Below are 17780 nucleotides of genomic sequence, written 5' to 3' on the forward strand. Positions count from 1 at the left end.
AATTATTAGTTTGCTTTCCTCTTTCCACTCAAATAACAAGAGAACATATTCTCTTTGGATTCTTTGACAGTGTTTTTTTTTTCTAGAAGCAAACAGAATATTCAGAATACCCTTTAACTGAAATCGGCCTTAAGTCTCATAAACTGTATCTCCATGAGCCTTCTGAGGTGGGAAAACCCTGCCAATTTCAGTTAGAGAAATTTAGCTTCCTCTTTATAGCCAAGCTGAGTGGTGGGGTTTCTGGTTTTCCTGGTGATCAAGTATCACTGAGCACCATTTAAGGTGGAGAGATGCCAGAGTCTTGTATTTATTGAGCACCTACTGTATACCTTGTGCTGTCAGCCAGAGAGATTGATTTCAGCCCACAGCAAGGGGAACCTGTCACCTAGCTGCTGCCAGTGAAGGCAGTAATGACAAAACTCACCCTCAGCAACAACGGCAGAGGAGACAATTTCCCCTTTCCCCAACATATTCAAATACTTAAAGCTCATATCTCAAGTTCAAATCAGGTAAACACACAACCAATGAGTTATGAAATCAAGGAGATTTTATAAATCATTAAATGGTTGGAAAACAGGATCTCAGCTTTATCGTCTCAGTTAGAATAGAGAATAGGTATCCCGTTGCAAAGCTTATTAGCTTATTTTATCATCTCATAACCTCCCCACTTCATCTTGCATCTTATTTTTCAATTACTTCTTAATCTTTGCAGCTTTCCTTTTGAATCATATGTCTCTTTAGTTAGAGAAACAAGGAACGTATTCTTCTAAAGGTGAGACTAAAACTGACTGCACCGCCCACATTTTCTTCTTTTTGTTTATGCTTAGTTTGAGGTGTAGCTGCTTTGCTGTCCTGGATACTCATTCCCTATTTTAACCCCTAGAACTTTTCCTCCTGTTTTTGTAGGTCTCAAGTCACTCTCTAATTTGTTTTTAAATAATCTGTATGTATGCATGTCTATATCTGTATATCTCTCTGAATGAAATCACAATTTCTACCTCTAGGTAGAAATGATATATATGTACACATATGTATGTGTATGTATGTATACTGTATATATACAGTATACATACATATATATATACTGCCAATAGCTAGTAATTGTCAACAAAAAAATATCAAGGTGGGTCTCAGACCATTGTCTAAACCATTGTCTAAACACAGTTCTTAACGTTTCAAGAAGCCTGAAAGCCTGTAATTTTCACCTGCAGACCCTTTACGCATGTGGCAAATCATCTCTGAAAGGCAGACCTAACTAGATTCTCTCCATTTGTTTAAAAAAGAGAAAGCAGAAAGCTTTGAAGATATGCATTTGGACAAAAGGAAATTAGGTTGCTCAATTATGTTTGTGCAATTAGTATTAATTTCACTGAAAGTTGACCCTACTCCATTTATTAGATGACTAAGACATTGGATTCTTAGGAATGTTGAAAGCACACACAAAACATAATTAATCAATAAAGTAATGTTTGAAGGCTGTTAGGATACTGATTATTCAGGTAATTCGATATTTTGTAAACACCAATAGCATGCTTTTCTGAAAAAAGAAATCATTATTCAAACAAAAGTATTTACCAAAGAAACACGACCCAAGAGAGAAAAAATCATCAAAATTTTGAAAATCTACTAAAATCATGTAACATCATTGCATTTGATGTTCTAATCTGGCACAAGTGTTTTCTAACTACAAGCGAATATATATTACCCTTTCATTTAATAAAATGGCAGTCATGACAAGGATTAAAATTTTTTCAATATTGAGGAACTTGATATATCTATCTATTTGGCTCATTGATATACTTTTAATTTTCTTTTACAAATAAGTGCAATACATGTAACTTCCACAGGATTTTTTTTTTCTTAATAAAGGAATACACTTTGGGAATAACAGTGTTTCTGGGCTGATTTTGTTTAATGTACGCCCAGCCTTCTTTCTCCCCAGTTTTTGGGGTTTTTTAAACAACAAAATGCGTAGCGAAGCACTCCTTGGAGTAAAAATATTCACCCTTTTTTTTTTTTTTTTTTTAAATAGTTTGCTTTTCAGAATCTCCCTCTGAAAGTGGAACAAGAATGGAGGAGTAAGAGTAGTTTTCCTCTATCTGGAATAGAGGAAAGAACCAGCCTCCAACTTAGCCACACTCACTATCATGAAAGCTACTATGAAACTCCATTCTCTTGAGGATACTAAAACCAAAACTAAATTCCTGACCTCTAGTAAAATGCTAAGAGCCTTTTGGCTTAATTTCTATAACTCGGATAAAATCCAGAGATATTATATTCACTCATAATAAAAATCAAGTGTGCCCATGCCATCTTCAAAGGGAACATCCATCTGCTTGGTTTTCACTCAAATTGTTCATAATACCCTAGAAATATACACATTTTTCAGAATAAAGGTATGATTAGAAGTTTTCTGCCACTGGTTATTATTAGCATTGATCAACAGATAATAAATGATTATTTCAACAGGAATATAAGAAACCTTACAAACTTTCCAAGTTTCCTTTGTAACCACTGTTTTATTCCTGTGAGTTTGTAGAAGTATTATCATCAACCTAATCCTTTATAGGCCAACATAGTAATGAACGCTACTTTCGCTGCCAAACTCGTATTTTTATTGACAGTCTAGTCTTGGCAAGTATAAAGCTGATAAGCCATTCCTCTGTTATAGAGACCCTCTTAGTAAGAAAAAAATCAGATTATGTGCCATCAGAGGAAATAAATCTTAGTATTAGGTATGATAGACTGATTCATTTCTTTTGCTGAAGTCCCACCCTCTGAGTGACAGGTGGAAGACAAAACGTCAAGAAGGAGTCCCGTGGGAACAAGTGCTTAGGATGTTGTTTAATACAGCAGAGAGCCAAGATACAGCAGGAGGACACAGGGCAGGATCTGGAGTGTGTAGATACAATCAAGAATTTCAGTTTATGACCTGCCATCTGTTATCTGAAAGAGGACTAAGTTAGGGAAATAAATGACTTTCAGTTCTCCACGCATGCAAAGGTAAGTGAGTTATTACAAAAGTTTTGCCATTGTATGTGCTGAAAGAAAAGCATATGCATTTAAACATTTTTTAAAAAATAAATCACTCAATAGGCTTAAGAAAAATACTCTAGTTCATATTTCATTGATCCGACCTTTTGATTCAAGATCAGAGAATGAATCCAGCATGAAAATCAAAATAACAAAACAGAAATGAATCATTTACCATGAAAAAGGCATTTCCAGTCTCAGCTAACCTCGACTAGTTTTTATTGCATTATTTTTGAAATGCCAAGAAACTGGCTTTGGCCATAATATTTGCTGTCCAACTAAATCACAGCTGTCAGTATGCAATTGCTTCAACAATTAGCTAAACACCATTATTCGACAAATTCCCTTGGAGGGGACACAGATGCTGTAGGTGTCTAACACACACTGAATCAAGTAACAGTCAGTCAGGTTGGGGCTGCTGCACAGGGAGAGAAGTTGGTAAATCCTTGCCCAGGGAAGGGGTTCCAAACAGCCTTAATTTTTTGAAAAACACGGGTTTGTCTAAAGTCCTTTCTGGTTTTCAGGAAAGAGTTGTGGGACTGGCTAAAGAGGAGGGGAAAGCCACCAACTCTTGATTCTTTTTTAAGGAGATCAAGAGGAGAGGAAGAAAAATAGAAATGCAAATGAGGAGTGTAATGGTATACAACATGGAGAAAAGAAACATCATGGAACCTGCTAGCAATTTCCACCAAAGCAGTAAACCCATTAAATGACAGAAATTCAGTACAATATACACATTGATTAACAACTCCACCATTACTAGGGCTGCCATTTCAAGCCAAAAAATTAACTACAATATTCAAAAACAGAAGTCTCCTAAGATTTGAGAAAAATAGAGCAAAAAGGCAATGTTAGCTAAGCTCTTAGCTAAATCCACTCTTAATGGCCCCCAGTATTTAAACCATCATGGATTAAAGCCATGAAAATAAAAATTTCAATTTGAAATTTTATTAGCATGTTGCTAAAATGGTCAATAAAAACATCAACACGATAGGCTTTGTTGACATAGTTGGAAAACTGCTCTCTCATTTTTAAAACTTTATTTCCACTTCCCCCACCTTTTAAGATTTCTATGTTAGGAAGAGCTAAACTAAATATACTGGCTATGGTGTTGTTAATAATGCTGGTTTCTGGAATGTTGCCATGTCTTCCCCCTCCCTCTCCTGCCAACCCCTTTAAAAATAGGACTATTTTGGAAATGCAGCCCAAAGAGGGAAGCAATCTAGGGTTAAGAACAACAAGCGCCTTTCTCCACAAATTCAAATTCCCAGACACCGGGCGAACCTTCTGCTTGCCGGGGGCGGGGCCGGCTCTCCTAGCCAAAGTAGCTGCGCCATTTTCCTCCCGGGACCGGGAAGGCTTCCCTCCTGCCAGCGAGGGAGGCTCAGAGGCAAATGCGGGTGGGGGGTGGCGTTCGCTTCCCTCGATGGAAAGAATAGGAAGCAAACACTAACTAGCTTAGCCAGGAGCCTGGAATACAATGTCAGGAGATCGGGGCTGGAGAGCTGGAAAAGTCCCGGGCAGGCTCGGGATAACTCAGAGTCCCGAAGTGCTTGCTTGTGGAATTATTCACAAGTGCATCAGGGACAGGCTGGATTTCTTGGAAATCCTGCAATCTTGGGACACATCCATACAGGAGGTGAACTGTGCCCTGAAAAGATCAATTCTGACCTCCGACCGGTCTGTCTGCGTGCGTTTGGGGAGGTGATGGTCCCTTTCTAGTAGATCCGGTGATAGTCACTCACCGGTGACTCTCGGGGGAGGCCACGTCCCTGCTCCCCTCAGCCTATTCTCCGTTTTCCCCTTAAACTAAAGGGAAAACCGCACGCTGTGCTTCCCAACACCATCACCACTACGGGGAGTCTCGGCCAGGCGCGCACAGCTGCCCTTTCCGTCCCGGGGCCAGTTCCTGAGACTTCCTGCCACTTGCTGGAGGGGTGCGAGGGCGCAGCCTGGGCACCGGCCGCCCGTGGCGGACGGGGACAGGGCTCGTGAGTCGCCGGCCGGAAGCCCGGGTGCGGGGAAGGGAGCGGGGCGCGGGAAGACAGGAGGGGCAGGAGGCCCCCCTCGAGACTACTCCTTGTCGTCCACGAGGTCGGTGAGCTCCTGGAGCACTCGCAGGCTGCCGGTGGCGTCGATCCGGCGCTTCTCGCGGATGAGGTCTTCCAGGCTGTGAAACCTGGCTGTGTGCACCTTGTTCTCAGCCAGGTGCACCTTGAGATAGTACTGCTGCTGCGGGGGCTGCGTGCCGGCCGGCACCTCCCCTCCCGCCTTGAACTCCCGCTTTCCAAAGCGGCACCAGGCGGCGAAGCTCTCCGAGTTCGTCCAGCAGATCTCCTCGCTCTTGAGGCCCAGGTGGCCGCAGGCGTTCTGCACCACCAGCTCGGCCACCAGCGGGCGGTAGCGGTACCAGCTATTCACCACCCGGCCCACGTTTGCCGCGCCCGCCTCGTACAGGCTGTCCTGGCGAATCTCGCCTTGGTGCAGGTGGATGATCTGCCCACCGCCCACGTAGACGGCCCAGTGCCGGGCGGGCGCGGGCGGCTCCGGCGCGGGCTGCAGCCACAGCAGCTCCAGCAGGTCGCCGGGCTCGCAGAGCGCGGGCAGCGCGCTGACCGCGTAGACGCTCAGGTCGGCGCCCTGAGGGCCGCCGCTCACTTTGGAAAAGATGCATTCCTGGCCCCGAAAGGCGGAGAACTGAGTTTCGTTGAGGACCAGCTGGTGCAGCAGGTGGTGGTGGTGGTGGTGGCGGCTGGGGCTCTCTGGGCAGGGACTGCAGCCCGGGGGGGCCTTCACGCCAAATTTGTCGGGCTGGCCGCGTTCGTCCAGGTCCTCCTCCTCATCCGAGAAGAAGTAGGCGACCCCGACCCGTAGTTCGTCCTTCTCGATCCCCGACGGGTCCCCTGTGGGCAACTCGCTGTAGTTGAGGTGGGTGATGCGGTCCAGTTGGTTGCCCATCAATGACGCGGCGAGGTGAGGGCCAGGAGCTGGGATCTGCGGAAGCACAGTCGAGAGGCAGAGACAGCATCAGAGTCGGGCTGCGCCTCCCGAGGACGTGCAGTGCCCCTGGGACCTGCCCGCCCGCCCTCGCGCCCATACTGGAGTGACTAGCGCCAGCCAAGCCTCCCGTGCATCCCCAGGGGCAGGCTGGGCAAAGAAACCAGGATCAGGCGCCACCACACAGCCTCGGACCCCGTCCGAGAACCCGGTCCAACTCCCACAAGAGAAAAGGCAGCCAGGCTGAAGGGCGTACGGGGTCCCAGTGGGAGGACAGCGCGGGTTGTGGCAGCGTGGGAGACGGACACTTAGGAAAGGGCAGAGGGGTAGGTTGGAAGGGAGAAGGGGCGCCCAAGGCCCCAGAGCTCGGAGCAAGCTGTCCTCACATTTCTGTCCCCACCTTCTCCCACCTCTCAGTTTTGCACTAGGTCGCACTGCTTCCCTGACAGTGCCTTGTACAATGACAATCGGACACATTCGCAGGCACTCACTTGACACCAGCAAAATTTTGCACACTTGGAGTCCAGACACTGACAGGCGGGTACACTGGTGTGGTAATGTCACATACAGACACAATGACAAACCTTCGCGACGACACACTCAGACTCCCACATTCGTACACAATTCCAGTCCATGCTTGCACGCTCGCTAGTGCACGTACACCCACGCACCCGGGCACACCTGCCCACGCAGGCAGGTGCACTCTGCTCTTTACTTCTCTTGCCTTCTCCCCCGGAGAGCCGATCGGGCTGCGCCAGGGCGAGGTTGCTCTGTCTGAAATAATCTAACAAAGAGGCAAGGGAAGGATGGGGGAAGTCAGTGCGGTGTATGTGTGCCGGTGTGGGTTGTGTAGGGAGGTCCACTTTCAGCCAAAACACCCCTCTCCCTCCTACCCGGCACAGGGTCCAAACAATCAGACGAAGACAAAACGTTTCCAGGGCAAAGAAAGCCGCCTCTCCGTACCCGTGATTTCCCTGCTCTCGAAACCCCAAACTCCTTTAAAGTCTCCTGGTCCCCATGGGTGCTGCGGAGGCGGTAGTGACGAGTGGGTCCTGGGCGGCGCGGGGGGCTGCGGCTCCACTCTGCCCCGCGCGGAACGGTGCGGTGCGGTGCGGTGCGGTGCCTGGCGCGGTGCCCGTGCGCCTGCGGGTCCGTGCTGGCTGGGGCTTCGGCTCCACCTGGGCAGTCCCGACTCGCTCCTGGTTTCCCACAGCCCAGCCTGAGACTCTAAGTAGCCGGAGCAGCGGGTTCCAGGGCCCGCCCCGGGACGCGCTCATTGGTTGGGACGCGTGCCCAGGCCCCGTCAATCTCCGCCAGAGGGGGAGGGGAGCGGGGGCGGGTCTCCAGCGCGCGCTCCGCCCCGCCCCGCCCTGCCCCCGCGCACCCGGCCGCGCGCCGCCCCCGGGAGCGGAGGTGTGAGCGCCGGCCGGGAGCGCGCCGGGGCGCGGCGTTTCTGCACGGCGCCCGCCAGCTCCTCCCCGCAGCTCGTAGCTGAGAGCGCCGTCTGCCTGTATTCTGTGTTCAGGGGGTACACGCTCCAGCAATGAAGCTGAGTTTGAGGGTGGAGAAGAAACCCCAGAGCATCCCAGCCACTGCGGGCGGCCCGGGGACAGGAGTGACATCGTCGGAGGCGGGCACCTGGGACCCTTCTGGGGCCCCGGGAGTTTCGGTTCCCGACGGCCCCTGGGCTGGTCCTCCAGCCACAGACCTTTTCCTGCGGGGTACGGACGCCTTTGAAAATGCGCCTGCGACGTTGGGCTCCTCTCTGACGGTGTCTGAAACTGCTGACCCAGTGCTGGTGCCCGGTTTAAAACGATCGCAGTGGCAACAGCTACTGAAAAGTCTGAGCCTTGCCCAGACTTTTCGCTTAGTGGACCTATGGTTTTAGCCTCCAATTTTCTGTCTATGAAAGGAGGGCATCACAAATGCTGACAATAGGACATCATAGTGTTTTCCAAGCCCTGGAACAGCCTTTGCTAAGGGATTTTTGTTTGGTTTTGTGGGAGAAGCATGTGCCACACTAATTAATGACTGCATTTCTTCATGAAAAGTTAATGAACGAATGTGCTCTGGATATTGGAAGCCGAAAGATGACTTTCATACGTGTGAAATTCAAGAGCAACAATTTAAAAAGCTTCTAACATTAAGCCTTAAAGAATTCTTAGACCCCCGGCTCTGCTTTCAAGCCTGGGCTCCAGCAGCTGGTCTGTGAGGCCTACTCGCTTTCCCCAGGGAGCCTTGGGTACGTCCCCTTTATTACTGGGCCCTTCTAAGGGCTGGTACAAACTCAGAGCTCTGACCCCATTTTATTAGAATACTCTGTTGACTTTCTCCCTCTTTACGAAGTGAACACCTTGAGGATTGGCTTGTGCTCCACACCACTTTGTATTCTGGGTCTCTTTCACAGCGCTGGGTGCACAACAGGCTTCATCAGCAGTAATAAAAATGAAAACAGTCGACATGTGTTGACCACTTACAAGCGGCCAGGCACTATGCTAAGAGGTTTAAGTGAATGAGTTAATCTTCCTGCCTCTGGAGGGGCTTCACGAATATCCCCATTCCAATAAATGAGGAAACTGAGGCCCCAATACCAGTGCCAGCGATCTCTCCAGGGTCTATGGCTCTAGGACTGTCTTTAACCAGGCTATACTGTTTGTTGAATGAATAAAATGGTGTTTCATAAGATGAGAAAACTAGTGTCCCAGAGAAGTTAGCTGATTGGCCCAAGGTTACATGAGGATTGATGCATATTGTGAAACCCTTATTTTTGGGGTAGATGATTCTGCCTAAATATTTTCAAATTGCAAAGTCTCCAGTTCGTTTGCTTTCTGAAGGTCTCTATATATCCCACAGCTTCCAAATACAGTGATTTATCAAATTAAATGCTTAGTAAGAATTGCTAGAAAAAAATGGTTTTAAAATGACCATCTGTATAAACTTCATGTACAGAAATCTTTTCAGAAATTTGGCCATTGACCATGTGCAAGTTATGAGAATGCAAGTTGCCAACCTTAGAACTGACCACAGGTTGTGATGACCTTTTTTATACTTGTTGTAAATAATAAACAACTCATTTTGACCCTGAAGTCAAGAGAATTGAACAAGTGACTCCAGAGATCAAGAAATGAGTTATTGGTCTGGTTGTAAACTGGACTTCAGGGATCTCTAGCAGCGAGGATCTGAAGAGTTCATTACTGGTGTCTGAGAGGGACGCACTGAAAGCAGCTCAGCACTTGACATTGAATAACCTTCTTCTTCTTTTTAATCCTCTGTCTGTCCCAAGATCAAACCTCGTGCACAAACATTTACAAGGTATCTGTTTGCAATGCTGTGTCCTGTCCTACCTGTTCTGTTGCCATCCTGCTCCAGATTACAGAGGAAGCAGGCTGTCCTTTGCTTAGTTTGCCAACATTCTAAAGGATAATTAACATAAAACATTGTCAGGGCTGGGAGAAAGGTGCCAAAAGTTTAAAATATCAATATGCAACTTTTGAATCTCCTTTCCATTCCATCCCCCTGGCCAGGAGAAAATGCTTACTGCTTTAGTAATCTCAAGGGAGAATAAACGCCCTGAGAACCACCCCCCACCCCGCCTTGAGCTATAAGGAAGAGAACACATTGGTTCTGAGGCCTGGGAAAGGACCTAAAAGTAAACTAACCAAAATACATCTACTCTTTGTAGTCTTCTGGCAATTACCAAGATAATAAAGTAAGAAACAGGCCAGTCAACTCGAAGGATGCCGATGTTAGAAAACCTAACTTTTCTTTTCATCACAAGATATTGTTTGGTAATTGTTTTATTTGCCTGTTATTTTTCACCCCATCCTGCCTGCTTTCACACTGAGGAAATAAAGTCATCAAAAGCACAAACTCTGGAAGCCAACTGATCTGAATTCTACTTCAACATTTTTGATCTGGGTAACTTTGAGTAAGTTACTTAACTTTCCTGGCCATCAGTTTCTGTATCTGAAAAATGTGGATAAAATAGTGCCTATCTCATTGACTTGTGAGCTCATGGGTGGAAACACAATGCCTGGCACACAGTGAGCTTTGAACCAGTGCTACCTACTATTGTTACCATTGGTGGGAGAGGCGGGAGGGTCCCAAGTCCTACTTGTTATGACAACTGTCCAGTTCTGTCTCTCCTTTGCCCCAGGCAAAAGGTAGCTCTAGATGAGGTGTCCAAGACTGTCCCTGGCTGGGGTGTGGGCCTGCTTCTGTCTTAAGGTGGTGAGAGCCCTGTCTATCCCGAGACTAATTAGTAAAGCTCTGTGCAGATTTCTCTGTGTGAGCCCTGGAGCCGACCATGTCCTGTGTCCCACAGTACCTTGAATTGTTTTTAAATGAATGTTTCATGGTGTGAGGAATGTGTATGGAAAATAGTCTGGGAAGGCTGATGAGGAGTCAATTATGTGTATGCTACCTTTTCTCTTGGTGTCATCTGTGTATTGTCTTCCTTCTTTTCCTCTTGGTTCCTTCTTTAGCACCATCTGAAAGACTTGCTCTCAGATTTTACTGACCAGGTCCTTGGCTCAAACTGTCATCCTTTAAAATTGGCCGTGAAGTTGGGGTTCAGAAGGAATGTTCATTCTCTGTCAACTATTTTTCATCATTCTTGCTAAAAATGTTTTTCTTCTTTTAATCGTATGACTTATTTTTTTTTACACTTCAAAAACCTACAGAAATTTCTGGAAGAAAACTTTCCTTTAGTTAGCAGGGGATTTGTATGACTCAGAAAGACTGTAGCCTCGCAAGAGACAAAAATGTCTGCTTCTCTTTGCATGTGTAAATGTAAGAGGGCTCTCATTTCTTGTTGTGATTGCAACAAAATTAGAGGTAGGGTAAATAATAACGTTCTATTGAAATTTCATATTTTATCTTCTGTATTCCCTCCAGGTTTTAAGATAAACAAGGTTAGGAATCCATGTCCAGTTTGCTCATTATATCTCCTCCTACAAGTGCAATACCTGGCATATAGCAGGCACCTAATACATATTTGTTAAATCCATACAGAACAAATGAATGGATGAATCTAGATTACTTTCACCTGTAATAGCTTTATGATTTTATGTTTTATAGTTTTACTATCTGAACCTATGGTTCTTTGATTCAACAATTTTAAGCAAAATGTATTTCAGACATACACCAGTGCTGTTCAGGAGAACTGCCTGTTTTATCACATGCCTTCCTTCATCATTTAGTCATTAACGAGTGTCCCTTTCCCTGTCCTTGACTGCCTTAGGCAGTCAGCATACCCACCCTGATCTCTGCTAGAGCACACTCTGTACCCGTCTGGGGCAGAGACGGTGCTATGGCTTCACCAACCCCATGTCCTTTCCTTCTGGGCACACAGCTAAATTATATGTCCCCGCCTGACGTGCTGTTAGATAGGCACCCTATGACTGAGTCTGGCCCATGGAATGTGAGTAGGAGTTTAGTAAGCCACTGCCAGGCTTGGCCTCTGAAACGGAAACCATTAACATGATCTTCCATGCCCTTTCTTTTCCCATTTGCCATATGTGTAGGGTCCATGGTAGAACTCCAAGGCTCTAAAAGATAGAAGAGCCACTAGATTGAAGGAGGTTGGGGTTCTTGAATGACTGTGTAGGAACGATTTCCCCTCTTAAACAATCTGCTTTGGACTGTGACGTGAGGAAGAAATAAATCTTAATGGGTCAAACCACCAAAAAATATTGTGGCTATTTGTTACAGCGGTTAGCCTATCCTGGTAGGTGTGCTCTCCTTTATTTTAGAACTATCTCCGAACAACAAATATCCTATCTCCCTCCCTTTCTCTTTTAGTGCCTGTTCTCACAGTTAAGATTGACTTTCCATGGATGGGATTCCTGCAGCCCCTCAGCATGTGCACATCACCCAGATTTGAAAGAAATCAACAACGGATGCATGTGTCTCCTCTGGCTACTACCCCATTTCTCTTTACTGGTTTTTGCTTTAAATTCCCATTAGCCTTCTTGTGACTAACTTACCTGGCTCTCTAAATATCTTACCTGCCTTCTACTTTTTGTAGACCGCAAAAATGGCAGGATAAACTCCTTGTAGCTGAGATTAAAGAGAATCCCGCCATCCTGCTTCCCCTTAACCATTCTGCATGCATGGACATGCTAACTTTCCATTGCTTCTTAACTGCCCTCTTCCAAGTTTGGCTTCCATATTGTCACATTTTCTGAGTGCCTTCCTATAACTGGATTAAAGTAATTTATTAAAGTATTATTAAAGTAACTTTAATGACTTCTTATCATTTTGCCGTTAAAGAGTCATGAATGTTCCCTGGGCAAAACCTTCAGCACTTGTGGGTTTAATATATTTCTGAATGTGGATTATGCAAAGATGTCTCAGCTCAGTATTAATCTTTCTGTGGTCTTGTCTTCAGGTTTTAGGGGGAGTGTATGCCTTTTGCCTGGGTCCACTTGCACATAATAGTGATGGTTGAGCTCTGTGTAAGCCTGGTCTCTATTATACAGATGCTGCTGGCTTCTCCTTCCATCCAGAATGTCTTCCCCTGTCTTCCTCATCTAGCCTCTACTCAGAATTTATAACCCTTTCAAGCATCGGCCCCTCCCATATGTCTGTCTCCTCATTCATTCTAGTTGAGACCATCTTTTATGCTTCCATACACCATATGTTTATATATATAGGTCATCAGATGTGTCAAAACACTTAACAAAACTGAACTGGTATCATTGGCTGATTTTCTTCTCTTTCATCTTTAAAAGACCAAGAATGATTTGAGGAAAAGCCCCAAATCCAGTTCAAATCTATAGTCCCTTTGCCATGCGTGGAGTTTGGTTCGTAGTGGGCACTCAATAGATATACCTTGCATGACTCAATGCATGCATGACAATGGTCTTGTTTTATTTACTGAACAGTCAGTATTTGTTTTTGTTTCAGCTTTTACCCAATTTGAGTGCTCCAACACTGAGACATGTACTAAATTAGACAATGTTCCAGAAGGTTTGCAATGTAATATATAGTATTGGGTTTCCAAATGGTTCTCTAGCATCATCAAGGACCCTGATAAATACACAGATCCCCAGATTCTCTCCCAGCTTTATTGGACCTTAATCTCAGGATTGGCTCTGGGAATTTTCATTTTCATTTTTTTTGGGGGGGCTCTAGGAATTTCCGTTTTGTACAGTCTCCCCAAGCATTCTAGAGGCAACGTAGTAATCACTGGTCAAGCACTACTCAAATGTAAGAAATTATTCCTATTCTCTTGGGCACAGTGATAGCCTTGGAAGAGTAGGCACTTAATACATACTTGGAATAATATTCTGCAGACATGCTGTGGTCCATCTCTAACAGAAGTGAGACTCATTCTAGACTTGGTGGGAAATGCTAAGCCAGTAAACATATCTGTTTGTGTTCAATGGTGTGTCAAGTCAAGTCGTTTTTAAAAGGTCATATTAGAGTTGTGAGGCAGAGAATTTTTCTCTCTTTTCTGTTGTTCCCCAGTCCACTGTGCTCTTAGGGTGTGATTAGAGGAGAAACCTGAGTGAACAAGAAAACTCTCTGGCGTCAGATGATAAAATCTTTGTTTAGCTATTGATTAATTGATGATGAAAATCTGGGTTGGTCTCTGCAAAGCATAACTTCTTTGCTGTTTGTATTGCTTCTGGAATCTCCTCCTATTACAGTTCCTTTCCTGACCCCATTCTGCCAAAGAGCAGTCTATCCCCTGTGCTCTGAGTGCCATCTTTTCCTACTTATTCCACTAGCTTCTTCCCAATTTACATGTAAACACTTTTAAGTTTCACATATTAAAAACATACACTTCCCTTGAGATACACTCCTACCTTGAAAGACTTGTCAATAAAAGTTATCCTAACCCACCTCAGGCTGTCTTCTGCACCCACCACCCCGCTGAACGGCTCTCACCAGGGGAACCAGTGATCCATTGGTATTGAACCTGATGGAGGCTTGGGGTTCTTCCCTTACCTGACTTCTCAGAAGCATGTGGCACAGCTGATGACATCCTCCTCATTGAGATAAGTTCTTCTTTCCCCTTCCATTTTACTACACTGGTTTTTTACGTTTTAATATTCCTAGTTTCCCTTCAGCTTCTCTGGCTATTCTCCTTATGATATTTGTGGGCTCATTTCCTTCAACTGGTCCTTTCAATATTGGTTTTCTTCAGTATTCTCTTCCTAGGTTCTCAGTGCACTCTCATTGTGTAATCTTCTCTACTTCTTTGACTGTCATCATTTTTCTGTGTAATGACTTCCTAATGGAAATCTCCAGGCCCCATCTCTCCTCCTGAATTACAGACCCAAATATCCAACAGCCTAGAAGACATGTCCTTGTGGTTGTCCCACAGACACCAAAAGAACAGATGTCCCAAGCTAAGCACTTCCTTTTATCTGGAAACCTGTGCTTCCCTTTTTTTCTTTCATTTTGTGAACAGGCACCATTGCCCTCCCAGGTTTACAAGCCAATGCCTAGGCATTATCTATTACTTTTCCCTCATCCTCTGGCTCACATATAACCATCCCCAACTCCTGTTGTTCCTCACCCATGAATATCTTTCTCATCTTTCCACTTTAGTCCATTCCTGCTGTCGCCACCTTAGTCCCAGTCACCAGGAACTTCCTTCTAAATTGCTGCAGCAGCCTACTAATTGTTTCTCCTGACCCCAATGTTGCTCCCACTGTCATCTCCCACACTGCCACCAGAGTGACTTCTAAAATGTTCATTTTTTTTAGGTTCCTTCCCTGTATACACTCCTCAGTAACTATCCATTGAGTTTAGGAAAATATCCAAAGTCCACATGGTGGCTTCATGATCGAACCCTTGCTTACTGCTCCACCTCGTCCTTGGCTGCTTGCCCTCTTGCTTCTTGCTTCAGCCTTATGGTTAAGCTTCTTTGTTTTTCCTGGTTTCTCTGCTTCCTTGACAGCCCATGCTCTGTCTTGTGTTACTGCTTCTGTTCCCTCTGCTATAATTCTTTCCTCCAGCCTTCCCCTGGCAAGAAAGTTCTATCTTCAGTTTAGATCTCACTTCCTCCTGGCAGCCTTCTCTGACTTACCATATCTGCCTTGGGTGCCTTTCATGGAGCTCCTGCTGCACCCTGTTCTTTCCTTATTGTATTGGCATTGCCTAGCTCTTTGTCTAGACTGTGAACTCTTTAGGAGGAGGGACTATGATGTTCCTGCCAGTATCCCCATCACTGACCTCTTTCCATGCTGCAAGATGGAAGTTAAATACATACTTGTTGAACAGAATTGAGTTAATAAAGATAGCTCTTGGGAATCAGAGGCTTTCTCTCTCTTTCTCTTTTTCTCTCTTTCTTTCCTCTATCCACCCTGCTCCTCCCACTTAAATTCCCCTACAGCCTATACCACAGGGCAAGGCATCTATGGTCAACTTGTAAAAAATGCATTGCCAATTGGTAGAGACACTCCAGAATTTAGTAAAAGAGGGAAGTGCTTATTTTAAAAGAGTAAAGTCACCACTTGGATTGCATTTCACCTGTTCTGCAAACAGTGTTTCTGCAAAATGGTGTTTCCTTCTGGCATCATAGTGCATCTTTTTCTTAAACTACCAATTGCTGATTCATTTCGTTTTCCTTGCCTAGTAATTATATTTATCATAATGAGGTATTTATTTATTCTTCAGTTTTCAAAAGTTTGGCTGTAACTACAGACATAGCACATAGTTAATAAACTATAGTTTCTGTTTAAAAGCATTTACTGAACATACCACACCTACTAACACATACTCTGCCTATGTCTAAATTACCAAGGGCAAGGAGCTTGCTGTGGGCACGTTCTTAGGCTTCCAATCTATCATCCCACTTGTTTTAATGTTGTCTTAATTGCTCGCTGTGCCGTTGCCTTTGATCTTAATATCTGAGCTTGTCTTCTTGTCATAGGGCAGCTTTTGTGTGTCAGTTCTGTTTTGGATACCTGGGTTCAGATCCTAGCTCCACTATTATTAGCTGAATGGCCTTGGCTGAGATGCTTAGTCCCTATGTGTCTCAGTTTATTCATCTTTAAAGTATTAATAATAATAATATTTTTACCGAGGGAGTTTTGATGAGTATTAAGTGAAATCATATATTAAAAATACTTAGCACAGTGTCTACCCCAGAATAAGGTTTTAATAACTATTATGTATGACTAAAGAATTCTGTTCTATTAGGTCCAAAACATTTTCTTTCTCCATATTCCTCTTTTATTTTGTATTCTTCTATTATTATGATTATTATTACTCTAGAGCATATAGTGTTCAGCCTGAATATTAGAGTCACAATGTACCGTAGATACTGTCCATGATATTAACTTCACATTTGATTTTAGAAGCGTTTACTGAGTTTGTACTATGAACCAGGCACAGGGCCTGGGCCTGAGGGTTCAAAGGTGAAGACACCTTCCCTGTTCTCAGTGGAGCTGACGTTGTATGAGGAGAGTTGATCAGAATATGATCTGATGTGAAAGAACAGAAGCCATAAAGTATTTTAGAAGCAGGTAACAGCACAGATGAGGGAATGATTAACTAAGGGAGGGATCAGGAGGAGGCTGTCCTAGAGAAAGGCTTTGCAGAATGATTGCGATTTTTTCCAGGGAAGAGTGGAGGCCTTTCAGTTAAAAAGAGCAGTATATTGGGGCTGGCCCCGTGGCCGAGCGGTTAAGTTCGCGCACTCTGCTGCAGGCGGCCCAGTGTTTCGTCGGTTCGAATCCTGGGCGCGGACATGGCACTGCTCATCAGACCACGCTGAGGCAGCGTCCCACATGCCACAACTAGAGGAACCCACAACGAAGAATGCACAACTATGTACCGGGGGGGCTTTGGGGAGAAAAAGGAAAAAATAAAATCTTTAAAAAAAAAAAAAAAAAAAAAAAAGAGCAGTATATTTAAATGCTCCAGAGTCATGGAAAATCTGATCTTTTCAGAAAACCTAATGGTGGTTTGGTATTGGTAGAATGTGAAGTAGACATGGCCAGGTCAGGAAGAGGCCCTTATGTTATACCATTTTAGAGTTGGTTTTTAGGAAGCCCGTTCCGGCCCATAGTGTCAGGTTTATATCAGAGGAGAAAGAGGCCAGAGACAGGGAGACCGTTGATGGGGATGTAGCAAGAGGTCAGGTGTCTTACAGCCAGCCCAGGCTGCTATAAGCAATACCATAGACTGGGTGACTTCCACAACAGAACTTTATGTCTCAACTTCTGGAGGCTGAAAGTCTAAGCTCAAGGTGCCAGCATGGGCAGGTTCCAGTGAGAACCTCGTCCTGACTTCTGGACAGCTGCCTTCTCACTGTGTGGCCTTGTGGTGGGGAGAGAGAAAAAGAGAGAGGGAGACAAGAGAGCGATAGGAGAGAGCTCTCCTGTTTCTTCTTTCTAGGGACACTAATGCTATCATGAGGGCTCCACTTCCCCAAGGCTCCATTTCCAAATACTATCACATTAGGGATTAGGGTTTCAACATATGAATTTTGGGGTGACACATTTAGTCCGTGACACCAGGTAAGAGATTCTGAGGGCATGGAATAAGGCAGAGGTAGTGGGGACACAGAGGAACATGTAGCTTTCAAGGCTCTGTAGAAAGTAGAATCAATAGGAATCAGTGACCACTTGGATCACTGGGATAATGAGATGAGTTGGATGGCTTCCAGTTTCTGGATTAACATCTGGATCATACCTGGTGTTACCTGGGCAGTCTGGCTTCACAGACCACGATGCTGCTCTGTGAAAAAGTATTTCTGGGCTGGCCCTGTGGTGTAGTGGTTAAGTTTC

At 44.9% G+C, this 17780-nt stretch overlaps 1 protein-coding gene and 1 long non-coding RNA gene across 3 annotated transcripts; one reads left to right on the forward strand and one right to left on the reverse strand.

The window, feature by feature from the left end:
• Positions 1 to 1370: 1370 nt before the first annotated feature.
• On the reverse strand, positions 1371 to 7410 carry LRATD1 (LRAT domain containing 1). 2 transcript variants are annotated; one of them, XM_008536340.2, is made up of 2 exons: positions 6994 to 7410; positions 1371 to 6027 (listed from the first exon to the last, which is right to left on the reverse strand). In XM_008536340.2, exon 2 carries the CDS (start codon positions 5989 to 5991, stop codon positions 5107 to 5109), a length of 885 nt encoding a protein of 294 aa, XP_008534562.1. In that variant the 5' UTR covers positions 5992 to 6027; positions 6994 to 7410; the 3' UTR covers positions 1371 to 5106. The 2 variants fall into 2 exon arrangements, with proteins under 2 accessions (XP_008534562.1, XP_008534561.1); XM_008536339.2 differs by having other exon boundaries at positions 6924 to 7259.
• Positions 7411 to 7555: 145 nt separating this feature from the next.
• Positions 7556 to 12273, forward strand: LOC139075824 (uncharacterized). The gene is made up of 2 exons (XR_011526699.1): positions 7556 to 9958; positions 11833 to 12273. It is a non-coding gene; the product is annotated as an uncharacterized lncRNA (long non-coding RNA).
• The last annotated feature ends 5507 nt before the right edge of the window (positions 12274 to 17780 follow it).

The sequence above is a fragment of the Equus przewalskii genome, chromosome 14, assembly GCF_037783145.1.
Source record: "Equus przewalskii isolate Varuska chromosome 14, EquPr2, whole genome shotgun sequence".
Lineage (NCBI taxonomy): Eukaryota > Metazoa > Chordata > Mammalia > Perissodactyla > Equidae > Equus > Equus przewalskii.